Raw genomic sequence first — 15,005 nt, forward strand, 5'->3', positions numbered from 1 at the left:
CCAAAAATCTCCCCTTTGTTTAAAGATAGCCTTTTTTCTTTCTGCTGGGATTAAAGGCATGCGCTACTACACCCAGCTTTCTTTTTTTGTTTTTATGCACTGTGGGCGTGGGCCAGTATTCTTACTCCTGCTACTAAGGAGCCCCAGGTGGGTCTCTTTCTTAGCTTCACCCAGCTGCTCCTTGGGCCTCCTGGTAGCCTTCATTTCATGAAGCAGTTTCCCTGGGCTTCTGGTCTGTGTACTGATATTAGGAAAATAAAACATTTGTATAGTTAAAAAAATACTGTGGTAATGGAAGAGATGTTGCAGCAAGAATTCACATATGAAGTCCTCAAAAAGATAATTGACATATTTCAGCCCAGTGAGGCATTAAGACGGTTTTTGTTTTGCTAGCTTACTGCTTACACCAGCAGATACAATGTAAAATCTTACGTGTGTGTGTGTATACACACACATATATGTGTATATATATTTTGAGGTAGGGTCTCACTCTGGCCCAGGCTGACCTGGAATTCACTATGGAGTCTCAGGGTGGCCTTGAACTCATGGTGATCCTCCTACTTCTGCCTCCTGAGTGCTGGGATTAAAGGCGTGCGCCACCACGCCCAGCCTCTTACCAGTATTGTTAAAGAGATCCCAAAGAGGATGTGTTTCATTTGTTTTAAAATTTTTTAATTTTTTTGGTTTTTCGAGGTAGGGTCTCACTCTAGCCCAGGCTGACCTGGAATTCACTATGGAGTCTTGGGGTGGCCCTGAACTCACGGCAATCCTCCTACCTCTGCCTCCCGACTGCTGTGATTAAAGGTGTGCGCCACCACGCCCTGCTGCGTTTCATTTTTTTATGGATATTCGTTTTAAAAGTGTGAAAGCTGGGCTGGAGAGATGGCTCAGTGTTTTAAGATTCTTGCCAGCGAAGCCAAAGAACCCGGGTTTGATTTCCTAGTACCCATGTAAAGCCAGATGCACAAGGTGGCATGTGCATATGGAATTTGCTTGTAGTGGCTTAGAGGCCCTGGTGCACCCATTCTCTTTCTCTCTCTGTCTCTCAAATAAGTAAAACAAAGTAGCTGGGTGTGGTGGCACACATCTTTAATCCCAGCACTCGGGAGGCAGAGATAGGAGGATCTCACTGTGAGCTTGAGGCCACCCTGAGACTGAGTGAATTCCAGGTCATTCTGGGCTAGAGTGACACCCTACCTTGAAAAACAAAACCAAAAAATAAATAAATAAATAAACTATGAAATTTGAAGCACATATAACCACATTCTTTAAAAAAATGTATTTATTAGAGAGAGAGAAAGGGAGGATGAGAATGAATGGGTGTGCCAGGGCCTCCAGCTCTGCAAGCAAACTCTAGGCGCATGTGCTGCCTTGTGCATCTGGCTTACGTGGGTTCTGGGCAAGCTAACCTGGGTCCTTGAGCTTCACAGGCAAGCTCCTTAACTGCTAAGCCATCTCTCCAGTTTAGGATTACAGTCCTTTTTTGTTTGCTTGTTTGGTTGTTTGGTTTTTCAAGGTAGGGTCTCATTCTAGCCCAGGCTGACCTGGAATTCACTCTGTAGTCTCAGGGTTGTCTTGAACTCACAGTGATTTTCCTGTCTGTACCTCCTGAGTGCTGGATTTAAAGGTGTGTGCCACCACACCCGGCTTCAGGATTACAATTTTTAAATAATTTTTTAAAGACTTTTATTTATATATTTGAGACAGAGAAGGAGACAGAGGGAGATACAGAGAATGGGCGTACCACGGCCTCTAGCTACTGTACATGAACTCCAGACGCATGCGCCACCATGTGCATCTAGTTTACATGGGACCTAGAAAATCAAACCTGGGTCCTTAGGCTTCGCAGGCTTGCGCCTTAATGCTCAGCCATCTCTGCAGCCCCAGGATTACAGTTTTGACAGCAAGAGAAGTTGTGGTTTCTATAGAAATCTTGGAGGAGTTAGTGTGCACATGCTTGTGGCAGAACGTTCCAGGCAGAGGCAGCGGCCAGTGTAAACTCTGTGAGGGGATGCCGAGAGCGTCGAGGGAGCAGTATTGCTGCCATGGATCGGATGAGGTGGGGTAAGTACGGTCGGAAGACGCAGAGTCATTGCTGACTCCTGTGAGTCAGTAAAGGCCCCACCTGTTGGAACCCTAGAAACGGGTTAGTTTGCGAGGTGCTGGTACGGAGCCTTTTATTGACTTGACTAGTGAGATGAGGAGCTGTGGAACCAGCTGCCTTTTTTCTTTTCTTTTTTCTTTTTTTGGTGGTTTTCCGAAGTAGAGTCTTGCTGTAGCCCAGGCTGATTTGGAATTCACTGTGTAGTCTCACAGTGGCCTTGAACTCTCTTGGCGATCCTCTTGTCTCTGCCTCCTGAGTGCTGGGATTGAAGGCGTGCGCCACCAAGCCTGGCTTTTTTTTTTTTTTTTTTTGAGCAGAGGTGAGACATAAATTGTCTCGCCATTCTTGTCACTAGCTACTTCTCTTGTGTATGCCTGTTTGCTTTCAACTGTTAAACCCAGATTTCTGGAAGCTAGAATCTAATTGGCTCATGTCCTTTGATCCAAGAAAGTGGATGGTAGTGGAAAAGAAAAGGGAAGAATAAAAGTCAGGTCTGGTTGTATCCATTCTTGACCTGGTCAGGCACCCAAAAGGTGCCCGCTGCAGTGGTGAAGTAGAGTACTGAAGTGCTGTGCCGGTGCCCTCCTTCAGATGCCACTTTCCAACTCCTTCAGATAAGGCTCTTTTGTTTACTTATTTGAGACCCACAGAGAAAGAGGCAGAGAGAGAGAGAATGGGCGCGCCAGGGCTTCCAGCCACTGCAAACGAACTCCAGACGCGTGCGCCCCCTTGTGCATCTGGCTAACGTGGGACCTGGGGAACCGAGCCTCGAACCGGGGTCCTTAGGCTTCACAGGCAAGCGCTTAACTGCTAAGCCATCTCTCCAGCCCCAAACGAGGCTCTTTCAATGCTTTCTATTTCTTCTTGGAAAGCCATGAGGAGCACTTTGTTTTGTTTTGGAGGTGTAGTGTATCTCATTATAGCCCAGGCTGACCTGGAATTCACTATGTAGTCTCCAGCTGGCCTCGAATTCACAGTGATCCTCCTACCTCTGCCTCCTGAGTGCTGGGATTAAAGCTGTGTACCACCATGCCTGGCTAAGAGCATTTATTTTTTAAATATTTAATTTTTTTTTCATTAACTTCCATGATTATAAACAATATCTCGTGATAATTCCCTCCGTCCCCCCAACTTCCCCTTTGAAACTCCACTGTCCATCACATTCCCTCCCCCTCTCAATCAGTCTCTTTTGTTTTGATGTCATGATCTTTTCCTCCTATTATGAGGGTCTTGTGTAGGGAGTGTCAGGCACTGTGAGGTCATGGATATCCAGGCCATTTTGTGTCTGGAGGAGCACATTGTAAGGAGTCCTACCCTTCCTTTGGCTCTTACGTTTTTTCCGCCTCTTCTTCCGCAATGGACCCTGAGCCTTGGAAGGTGTGATAGAGATGTTTCAGTGCTGAGCACTCCTGTCGCTTCTTCTTAGCACCATGGTGCCTCCTGAGTCATCCCAAGGTCACTGCCATCTGAAAAGAGAAGATTCTCTACCAAAAGAGAGAGTAGCATTAATATGTGGGTATGAACATTAAGACAAGTGTTTACTGGGCAGTTTGGTGAGCATAGTATATGCATTTAGCCAGACAGCAGCAGACGTTACACCCTTAGGGCTCATGACTACCCCTGTTTTAAGTTTTCAGTATCAGGGATGTATTCCCTCCCAACGAACAGACTTCCAGTCCAATTAGAGAGCGATGGGTTTCCACCATGACAGACGTAAGAGCGCTTACTTTTAGTATAATAAAGGAAGAATGAAAAAGAGTTGTTAAAAAGATAACAGGAAGTAAAACATGGAGGGAAAGGTCACTGATTCAGATTGTTACTGCAGTGGTCTAGGCAAGATGGAGCTGAAGGTAGGAATGGAAAGAGAATGCAAGAAGCAGGGAGGGAGGGGTAGAACTAAGAGCATGTCAGCTGATGAGGTAGTCTAGGGAGGAGGGAGTGATTTCTAGAGTAGTTTACCCAGGCACTGGAAAAGTTGATGTTTTCACATGGAGTCTGCCTTAACAAACTGGCGCCATCGTTTGGAGGCTGGATGATGCAAGTGCTGGTGGGGCTCGTCTCTGCTGAGGCCTTTCCACCGGGCTTGCGGGTGATTGTCCCCTCTCTCTCTCTCCGTGCCACAACACGGTCTGTGTCCTGATCTCCCTCCCTCCCTCCCTCCCTCCCTTTTCAGTGTGCATGTATGTGCAGCCACATGTGTGTGCTTAGCCAGAAGTCAACATTGGTCGTCTTCTACAGTTACTCTCCACCTGTCTTCTGTCCTATTTATTAAAATATATTTCAAATTTATTTATGAGAGAGAGAGAATGGGTGTGCCAGGCCCTCCAGCCACTGCAAAGGAACTACTCCAGGTGCATGGGCCACCTTGTGCATCTGGCTTGTGTGGGTTCTGGGGAATCAAACCTGGGTCTTTGGGAATCGTAGGCAAGTACCTTAATGGCTAAGTCATCTCTTTCTCTCCAGCCCTACCTTATTTTTATTTTTTTTTTTTTTTGAGGTAGGGTCTCACTCTAGCCCAGGCTGACCTGGAATTCTCTATGGAGTCTCAGGGTGGCCTTGAACTCTCAGCGATCCTCCTACCTCTGCTTCCCGAGTGCTAGGAATAAAGGCATGCGCCCCCCTCCCCCCCACACGGCTTCCTACCTTATTTATTTATTTATTTTTGTTCATTTTTTATTTATTTATTTGAGAGCGACAGACACAGGGAGAAAGACAGATAGAGGGAGAGAGAGAGAATGGGTGCGCCAGGGCTTCCAGCCTCTGCAAACGAACTCCAGACGCGTGCACCCCCTTGTGCATCTGGCTAACGTGGGACCTGGGGAACCGAGCCTCGAACCGGGGTCCTTAGGCTTCACAGGTAAGCGCTTAACCGCTAAGCCATCTCTCCAGCCCCTACCTTATTTTTTGAGACAGGGTTTTGCACTGAACCTGGAGCTCACCAATTTGGCTAGCCCTGCGGTTAGCAAGCCCTGGGGCTTCTCCTGTCTGCCTTCAGGTATACGCTGTCATGCCCAGCTTTTACACAGTGCTGGATCTGAGCTCAGGCCCTCACGCTTGCCCAGCAAGCGCCTTCCCCTCTGAGCATCTCCCAGCTCAGCGCCCTCTGACAAGGACATAGTCTTACTGTAGGGCCCTCGTTGACAACCACGTGTGGGGGTTTTAGGTAGCGAGTCCCATAAGAGACAGTGATTTCCTGAAGGCTCGGCAGGCAGTGAAGCACACCCTCTGCCTTTCTTTACTTCATATGCTCTTCATTACACGCCCTTTTTATTCTCCTCACCCTTCTTTTCCCTTTTACTGGAAGGAGTATTCTCTGAAGATGGAATCAGGTTAATACGGTGTTATTTATGTACAGTAAAATTTATCCTTGTTTTTAGTGTGCAATTCTGTCGCAACATGTTAGAAATAGAAGATTTTGGAGAATCCATGCTTTTTGGTTTTTTTTTTTTTAAACATTTCTGCTTTTGTATTGGGCAACAAGGATAGGGGCCTTGCATACATAATTTCAAAGGGGGTCAGCCCCATGGCATACAGGGAGTTTCAAACTTGGAAGAGGGCAAAGGGAAGGAGAGATGCCCAGTCACCGCCACTTTCAAGGGTGAGTTTAGTTAGGGTTTCCTTTAAGGACTGATTCATCCTTTCTACCTGTCCTGAACTCTGGGGACGATACACACAATGAAGTTTCCAATTTGTCCCCACAACTTTAAATATAGCCTGGGTTACCTCTGAGATGAAGGCTGGTCCATTGTCTGACCCCAAAATAATAGGCAAACCATATCTTGAAATGATGTCATCTAACAGTTTGTTGGCTACAGTTGTGGCAGTCTCGTTCTTAGTTGGAAAAGCCTCAGACCGTCCTAAAAAGGTGTCTATAAATACTAGAAAATACCTGTATCCATATAAACCAGGTTTTATCTCTATAAAGTCAATCTCCCAATTTACTCCTGGGCTGGTTCCTCATTCCTGACTAAGAAACAATACTTTTTGCATTTACAGGCAGCAGGCATGGCATTGGGCTGTGGCTTCTGCTGCCTTCTGTATCAAGTCAAACACTTTAAGGTGGGCCCATCTCAGTAAGTCCTCAATCTTCTGTTGTCCTAGATGAGTGCTCTGGCATGTTTGTCTTACAAGTTGGCTAGCAAAGTCCCATGGGATGATGATCCTTCCATCAGGAGTCTTGTACCATCCATGTTCCTTATAAACTGCCATGCAGGTCTTAATCCTCTGTAGTTCTGAATCAGTGTAGTTTGGTGTCTCTGGCAAGGTTGATGCCACCAATGGAAGCAACTTTGCCAGGGTAGTAGCAACCTGGAGGGCTGCCTCTTGTGCTGCCTTGCCAGCCCTGTTGTTCCCTTTAGAAGTAGGATCCTCCCCTTTCTGGTGACCAGGACAGTGCATGATTGCTATCTCTTTGGGGAGCCATATAACCCACAGGGGGTCCATCTTTTTGGGTTTTTTTGAGGTAGGGTCTCGCTCTAGCCCAGGCTGACCTGGAATTCACTATGTAGCCTTAGCCTGGCCTTGAACTCACAGTGATCTTCCTACCTCTGCCTCCCGAATGCTGGGATTAAAGGTGTTTACCACCACGCCCAGTAAATTAATCTTAAAAAATTAATAGAAAAGCATGGACTAGCCAGGCATGGTGACAGACACCTTTTAATCCCAGTACCCAGGAGACAGAGGTAAGAGGATCGCTATTGAGTTTGAGACCAGCCTTGGCCTAGAGTGAGACCCTACCTTGAAAAACCAAAACAATCTGTGTGTGTGTGTGCGTGCGCACGTGCGTGTGCTCAAGGGAGGGAGGGAGAGTGGGTGCAAGTGAACCCCAAATGCATGCTCCACCTTGTGCATCTGCTTTTCATGGATATTGGGGAATTGGACTTTGGGTCATCAGGCTTTGCAAGTAAGTGTCTTTAACCACTGAACCATCTCTCCTGCCTCAAGTCTTATGTTTTTGTTTTTGTTTTTTTTTTTTTGCTGGTTGGTTTGTTTTGTTCTCCATTTATCACATATTGAATACATGTTATATGATTACAACCTTTGCCAACTACTGTTTCCTGGGTGAATTTCACTCCTCCCTTCCTGACACTGCATAGTGAGTAGAGGCATTTGTATTTGAAAACTAGCACCCTTAATCACTGAGCCATCTCTCCAGACCAAGGCATTTATATTGAATGGAACATTCTGAAAATCAGGTTTTGGATTGGAAATATTCCCCATAGGCTTGCATGTTCGAACATCTGATCTGATCCATCTGGTGTAGCTGTATCCACTAAGTGTTCCTCCAGGTGTGGGAGTTGTGGGACCTTCAGAAGATAGGGCCTAGCTGGAGAGGGCGGGGCACTGGGGGTGGCCTGAAGAGTCTTACAGCTTGGGACTTGAGCCTTCTCAGCAGGTGATCCTGAGGGGTAACAAGCTTTGCTTCAGCTTCTGTCACCAGAGACAGACAGACACCCCCACCTGCCATGTCTTCCCACACTATGGACTGCACCCCTTCAAACAGTGAGCAAAATAAGTGTTCTTTTAAATTGCTTCTGTCAGTTATTCTCTCAGTGATGGGACTTGTTAAAAATTTTTTTGTTTTTGAGACTGGCTCGTGATATGTCCTTGAGCTTGCTGTGTATAACAGTTTGGCCTTCAACCCCAGTCTTCCTAGCTCAGTCTCCTGAGTGCCGAGATTGCAGGTGTTGTATGCCTCCATTCCCGCTTCCCTTTACACGCTTAAAAGTGAGCAGCCTCGGGGTCCACTGCGGAAGAGGGAGCAGAAAGGATGTAAGAGCTAAAGGAAGGCTAGTCTCCTAATAACGTGCTCCTCCAGACACAAAATGGCCTAGATATCCATAACCTTGCATTGCCTGACACTACCTACACAAGACCATCAGAATAGGAGGAAAAGGTGATGACATCAAAATAAAAGAGAGACTGATTGAGAGAGGGAGGGGATGTGATGGAGAGTGGAGTTTCGAAGGGGATTACCATGGGATATTGTTTACAGTCATGGAAGTTGTCAATAAAAAGTAAATAGAAATAAAAAAAGTAATCGAGGATCCAAAGGACTTTTTTTTTTTTAAATTTCTAGGCATATACAATAAAATTCAGGACATATTTACACAAAATCTGTACGAGTCTTTACGGAATCATAATTCATAATAGACAAGCAGTGGAAACAACAATGTGTAATTGGATATATAAATGTAGTCTACTAATGAGATGGGCATTATTCACCAGTAGAAAGAAATGGATTACTGGTACATACCACAGCCGGGATGAACCTTACAAGCCTGATGCTAAGTGAAGAAGCCAGTCACAAAAGAGCACGTTTGTCATGAGCCAGTTGTGGAAGTGTCTGGAGTAGGCACGTCTATGGGAAGTACTTTGGTGACTCCTGGAAGTTGGGGAGAGCCGCTGGGCCTGCTCGTAGTTACGAGGCTTCCTCTGAGGACCAGCACACAGCTCTATATGTGCCCAGCGTGATTGAAGTGCTCACTTTGTCAGCTAACCATGCTGTACGATTATGCGTATTTTAATTTTGGAATTTTAATTTCTCAGAATGGGCGTGCCAGGGTCTCCTACCACTGCAAACAAACTCCAGATGTATGTACCACCTCATACATCTGGCTTATGTGGCTCCTGAGAAATTGAACCTGGGTCCTTTGGCAAGAGCCTTAACCACTAAGCCATCTCTCCAGCCCGATGTATGCATATTTTAAACAATTAAAACTATAGTCCTATATATTGTAAAATTCTTTTTTTTAAGTACATATTTTTTAAAAATTTTATTTATTTATTTGAGAGCAACAGACACAGAGAGAAAGACAGATAGAGGGAGAGAGAGAGAGAATGGGCGCGCCAGGGCTTCCAGCCTCTGCAAACGAACTCCAGACGCGTGCGCCCCCTTGTGCATCTGGCTAACGTGGGACCTGGGGAACCGAGCCTCGAACCGGGGTCCTTAGGCTTCACAGGCAAGCACTTAACCGCTAAGCCATCTCTCCAGCCCAAGTACATATTTTTTAAATTTCATTTTTATTTACTTATTTGAGAGAGAATGTGTGCAACAGGGCCTCTACTGGCTGGAAATGAATTCCAGATGAATGCACTACCTTGTTCATCTGTCTTATATGGGTCCTGGGAATTGAACCTGGGTCCTTTTCGCTTTGCAGGCAAGTGCCTTAACCTCTAAGCCATCTATTCAGCCCTGATCGTCTTTTTCTATTGTTTTATTTTATTTATTTATTTTGATTTTTCAAGGAAGGGTCTCTCTAGCTCAGGCAGACCTGGAATTCACTCTGCATTCTCAGGGTGGCCTTGAACTCATGGCAATCCTCCTACCTCTGTCTCCTGAGTGCTGGGATTAAAAGTTGTTCATCTTTTTTTAAACAAGGGTTCTGGAGATTGAATTTTCAGATCTTTATGCTTTCTATTGACTGAACTTCTCTCTATCCCCGTCCCTATTTTTTTAATAGTGACTAAAGTGAATTAATATAAAGATTAGATATGCCATAGATTCCTCTTTGCTTATCTGTGTAAGGTCTGAAGTGGTTTTGGGTCCCCATCAGTAGAGCTGTGGGAAGGGAGTGGTTAAAACAAGCATGCCGGTACAGTAGTAAGAGAACAGCCCTTTCCCTTCCGTGACCCTGCAGCACCCTCTGCTGACAGAGCGGAACTGAAGGGAAGAAAAGGTCTGATGAAACCATTGTCGCCGTTGCTTCATTGGCTCTGCTGCTGCTGGCAGAGCCGCCATAACCCCTGCAGATCGCCTCACTGCTGGCTTTTCGAGGCAGAAATAGAAAAAGGCTTTAGTCTTTCCTCATTCCAATCTCAGAAGTACTCCTGCTTGTAAGAATCTTTGTTTTCATTTTTTTTATTAACAACTTCCATGGTTATAAACAATATCCCATGGTAATGCCCTCCCTACCCCCACTTTCCCCTTTGAAACTCCACTCTCCATCATATCCCCTCCCCCTCTCAATCCGTCTCTTTTATTTTGATGTCATGATCTTTTCCTCCTCTTATGATGGCCTTGTGTAGGGAGTGTCAGGCACTGTGAGGTCATGGATATCCAGGCCATGTTGTGTCTGGAGGAGCACGTTGTAAGGAGTCCTACTCTTTTCTGGCTCTTAACATGCTTTCCGCCACCTCTTCCACAATAGACCCTGAGCCTTGGAAGGTGTGATAAAGACATTGCTGTGCTGAGCACTCCTGTCACTTCTTCTCAGCACCATGGTGCCTCCTGAGTCATCCCAACATCACTGCCCTCTGAAAAGGTTCTCTAACCAAAAATGAGAGTAGCATTAATATAAAGGTATGAACATTAAGAGAAGTGCTGACTGGGCAGTTTGATGAGCATAGAATATACATTTAGCCATTCAGCAGCAGACGTTACACCCCTAGGGCTCATGACTACCCCTGTTTTAAGTTTTCAGTGTCACAGGAATGGATTCCCTCCCATGGAGCGGGCCTCCAGTCCAATTAGAGGGCAGTTGGTTTCCATCATGACAGATGTGCCACTATTGCACCCATTGGCTCATTTGGCCTGGCTGGCCAGATACAAGATTTGCAGTGTCCACTGTTGAGTATCTGCACTGGTGATTTCTCTCTCTCCTATTGAACCGTGTGTTTCTGTCAGCTGGTCTACATGGGAGAGGTTATCAGCTCGGTTCCAGCCGGATTTCTTAGTGGCCTTGCAGCCCAAGTATGTGGAGTCTTCAGCAGTAGGTCTTACCATCTATTCCTGGTGGGAGACCAAGGGTTTCGGCAATGGCCTAGGTTTTGTGGGCATCAGGGACCTCCCTGGCCAACTCTGGTTGTAAGAATCTTAATTCAGGTCCAATCATCTAGAAAGCCAGAGAGTGTAGTTTTCAGACTTCAGGAGCAGCAGTAAAAGCTAGTTGTGACTTTAGTAATGATAGTACCCTGGAGAGGGTAGCTAATGACCAAACTTTGGGATGCATTGGGAATTGGAACTTGAAATGGTTTGTTGGCCTAATTCCAACATCCGCATCTTTTGAATATGTGTTCATATATATGTTACTGCATGTGCATGTGGCAGCCAGAGGTCTGCATTAGGTCTCTTCCTCAGTCGCTCTCCACCTTGCTAGTTTGAGACAGGGTCTCTCTGAACCTGGAGCTCACCCATTCAGTTAGAGTAGCTGCCCTGCAAACGCCAGTGGGTCTCCTGTCTCTGCCTCCTCAGTGCTGACGTCACGGGTGTGCGTAACCTCCCCAGGCTTTTATGTGGGTTCTGGGAATCTGGACTCAGGTCTTCATGCTATGGGCCAAAACCATCTTTCCAGTTCTACAATTTTTAAAAATTAATTTATTTATTTGATGGGGGAGCAGAGAAAGAACGGGTGCACCAGGGCCTCCAGCCACCGCATATGAACTCCAGATGTATGTGCCACCTTGTTCGTTTGCCTTTACATGAGTACTGGGGAATCAAACCTGGGTCCTTTGTCTTTGCTGGCAAGTAACCGTGACCACTAACCTGTCTCTCCAGCCCTGTAATTCCTTTTTAATGTGGAACACCACTGTAAGCTAGGTGTGGTGGCACACACCTATAATCCCAGACTGAGAGGCTGACGCAGGAGGATCAGTGTCAGTTTAAGGCCAGGCTACATTGATACCCTGGCTCATAAAACAGAGCGAGGTGGGGAGGGGAAGAAGAGAAGAAAGGAAAGGGAGGAAGGGGGAAAGAGAATGGCCATAACTGTAAACTGGCAAGACAGTGGGAAGAAAAAGATGTCCTGTCCTTTTAGTCTTTAAATAAGGCTCTAAGGACCCAAGTTCTTTGCTTTCTACCAGTGTATGCAGAACCCTGGGGACAGAGTTTAGATGTGTTTGTGTCACTCAGAAAGATGGAGGTCTTCTGAAAAATCAGTGTTCTCTTTAACTCATGTCTTGGTCCCCCTGAATGGCGATCTTCCCATCCCAAGCCTCTTACACTTATTTACTTACCTGAAAGAGAGAAAGAGGGAGAGAGAAGTAGATGAACCAGGGCCTCTAATTAGTGAAACATAGCAACTCCAGACGCATGCACCACTTTACCTAGGTACTGGGGAATTGATCTGGGGTCCTTAGTGTTTGCAGGCAAGCACCTTAACAGCTGAGCCATCTCTCCAGCCGGCAAGCCTCTTCTCTTCTGTCATTGTCCTTGGAGTGAGCAGTCTCATCACAGATTTCTTGGCTCCCACAGCTGAGTTGTCTTGGTGGAGCTAAGGGACCAAGCAGTTACCCCACAGTTACCATTCTCCCTTGTTCTTGCTGACCACAGTAGGTGAGTGGGTTCTGTCCTTGTACTTTCCCGGTCCATGTGTACCATGCCCGTCCCTGGAGGATGGTCTGGCCACCCTCCCTCATTCCTGTGAGGCCCTGTGTCCTTTCTCTTCATTGTGACCTGTGGGGCAGGCTTGAGCGGGCTGTGGAGACAGGATCCCACATTTGGCTTCTTCTGCCTGCTTCATAGTCAGTGTGGTGGTGATGTCAATGACTGTTGGCAGTTAGCCTCTACGCACATGGCCGTGTAAGTCCAGAGCTAGTCAACACCCACGGTGCCAGTGGCTCTGGTGACTGTAGGTGACGTAGAGCACGACCCGGTTGCCTTTGCTTGGCTTCCTACAGCAGCAGTGACAGCGCCCTGGAGTCCAGGTGATGGTTCACTTCCAGAGAGCGCTTGATAATGTAGTACCTGTTGGAGGCAGGGGCAGTGATGCACCACTCAGGACTCGAGCCAGTGGAGGCATCCTTGCTGGACGTTGTCATGAGTGGAGGCGGCCTTTGCTAGCTCTTCTGTGGGCAGCGGTGATGGCTTTTCTATATTGATGGACGTTTGAATGATTACTTGGCAACTGAGGAGACTGGCATGCTAAGAGTGAGGCTGATCTGAGTGCTCAGTGTTCTCCAGCTCTGACAGTGGCATTCCCTCGTGCAAGATTGGGCAGCCTCACGTCTGCAACGACCTGAAGTGTCTCGTCTAGGACCCATACTCAGCTTGTGTGCACTGCAGTCCATAGGCTTTCCCGGGCCGCTACCTCCCCCATGAAGGGTCAGGGTTGTAGCTGTGCTCCCCGTTGCAGGACGGGCCCCTGTAAACAAAAGTCAGGAACAAGCGTCACGATTATGTCTCTGCCCCTTTTGCACATACAGTAGCCCCTGAGATGGGCCACTGGCACTTAGCCCTGAACAATAGCCGAGAAGCTGTTCTAAATCAAAGTAGTAACGTGGGCTGGAGAGATGGCTTAGTGGTTAAGGCGCTTGCCTGGAAAGCCTAAGATCCCAGGTTTGAATCTCCAGGACCCACGTAAGCCAGATACACAAGGTGGTGCATGTGTCTGGAGTTGGTTTACAGTGGCATGCCCATTCTCTCTATCTGACTCTTTCTCTCCCTTCTCTCCGATAAATAAATAAAATGTTTTTTTTTGTTTGTTTGTTTGTTTAGCGACGGGGGGGAGGGGGAGGGAGAGAGAAAGAGAAAATGGGCGTGCCAGGGCCGTTAGCCACTGCTACCGAACTTGAGACACATTGTGCGTCTGGCTTGCATGGGTCCTGGAGAATCGAGCCTTGAACTGGGATCCTTAGGCTTCATAACCACTGAGCCATCTCTCCAGCCCCAATAAGTTGTGTTTAAAAAGTGGCAACCAGATTTTCAGAATGTGGAAGTGAATGAGCAAAGCCAATTATCAGTTGTGGTTTTGCTGCCTGCTGGCCAGTCTGGGCAGGGGGCCAGCAGCTGTGTGCCTGGAGCCCCTATGCCAGGGTGGGGAGAGCTTTTCTCTTGGCTGTATGGACTTTTACCCCCGGCTCCTGGACTTTCTTAACATACCCTCTGGTGGAGGAGTCATGGTCCCCAGTGCTCCCCTCAGTCCTGGGTGTGTGGGGGTGTGCGTGTGTGTGTGTGTGTGTGTGTGTGTGTGTGTGTGTGCATGCGCACACGCCCCTTGTGTTTCTAGCTCCCATTCTTAAAGGTGAGAGATAGGGGCCATCTTAATGTGTCTCTCGTTGCTGTTACTGTGCTAAGTCTGCAAACATGGTCTTTAAATTCTTGCTTAAGTTTTTTTAGGTTAGTACATTATAACATTTTCATACGTATGTGTCATACTGAATTCTCATTTGTTTCACTCTCAGACCTTTTTTTGTGGACCTTAAACTATTAGGATGGATTTAAGCTTTACCTTTTGGTTGTGTGTATGTGTAGACCAGAGCAAGAAAATGTTACTATTATTATTTTTATTTATTTATTTATTTATTTGGTTTTTCAAGGTAGGGTCTCACTCTAGCCCAGGCTGACCTGGAATTCACTATGGAGTCTCAGGGTGGCCTCGAACTCACAGCGATCCTCCTACCTCTGCCTCCCAAGTGCTGGGATTAAAGGCGTGCGCCACCACACCCAGCTCTGTAACTCAAGTTTTAAGCAAAGTAAGCATGAGTGTTTTGGCTCATACCTCTAACCCCACACTCAGGAGGTTGAAGTAAGTACATTTAGTTTTTGGTGGTTTCCTTTTTATAAAAATTTAACCAAAAGTATTTTTATTTTTTGTTTTTGTTATCAGACATATGCAGAGTGTGTCGGTCAGAAGGAACACCTGAGAAACCTCTTTATCATCCGTGTGTATGTACTGGCAGTATTAAGTTCATCCATCAAGAATGGTAAGTCAGGTTTTAAGAAAAATTTGTGATTCTCAACTTCAGTATTGTTATCTATGTCATTAGAATGATCATTTCAATGAACTTTCTCAGTAATTAGCTATTTTAAAAACTTGTTATAAAAATGTTAAAGTTTGGACAAAAGTTGTCCATAATTATTAATACAAGTTCTATTACTTGGCAAATGATTAGTTGTCTTATTATGTATTTCTGTAATGGAAAGCTTACTTTGTTTATGGGAAAAATTATGCTTTTCTAATTT

The 15,005-nt window shown here is 46.2% G+C and overlaps 1 protein-coding gene across 2 annotated transcripts in view; it reads left to right on the forward strand.

Annotated features, from left to right (window-relative positions):
- The window catches only part of Marchf6 (membrane associated ring-CH-type finger 6), a 68,233-nt gene that overhangs the window by 5,668 nt on the left and 47,560 nt on the right, over positions 1-15,005 (forward strand). For both annotated transcript variants that reach the window (XM_045139152.1, XM_045139153.1), the window contains exon 2: positions 14,650-14,746. In XM_045139152.1, coding sequence (XP_044995087.1) covers positions 14,650-14,746 — 97 coding nt within the window. The remainder of the gene's footprint in view (positions 1-14,649; positions 14,747-15,005) is intronic.

Source organism: Jaculus jaculus, chromosome 21 (genome assembly GCF_020740685.1).
Source record: "Jaculus jaculus isolate mJacJac1 chromosome 21, mJacJac1.mat.Y.cur, whole genome shotgun sequence".
NCBI lineage: Eukaryota > Metazoa > Chordata > Mammalia > Rodentia > Dipodidae > Jaculus > Jaculus jaculus.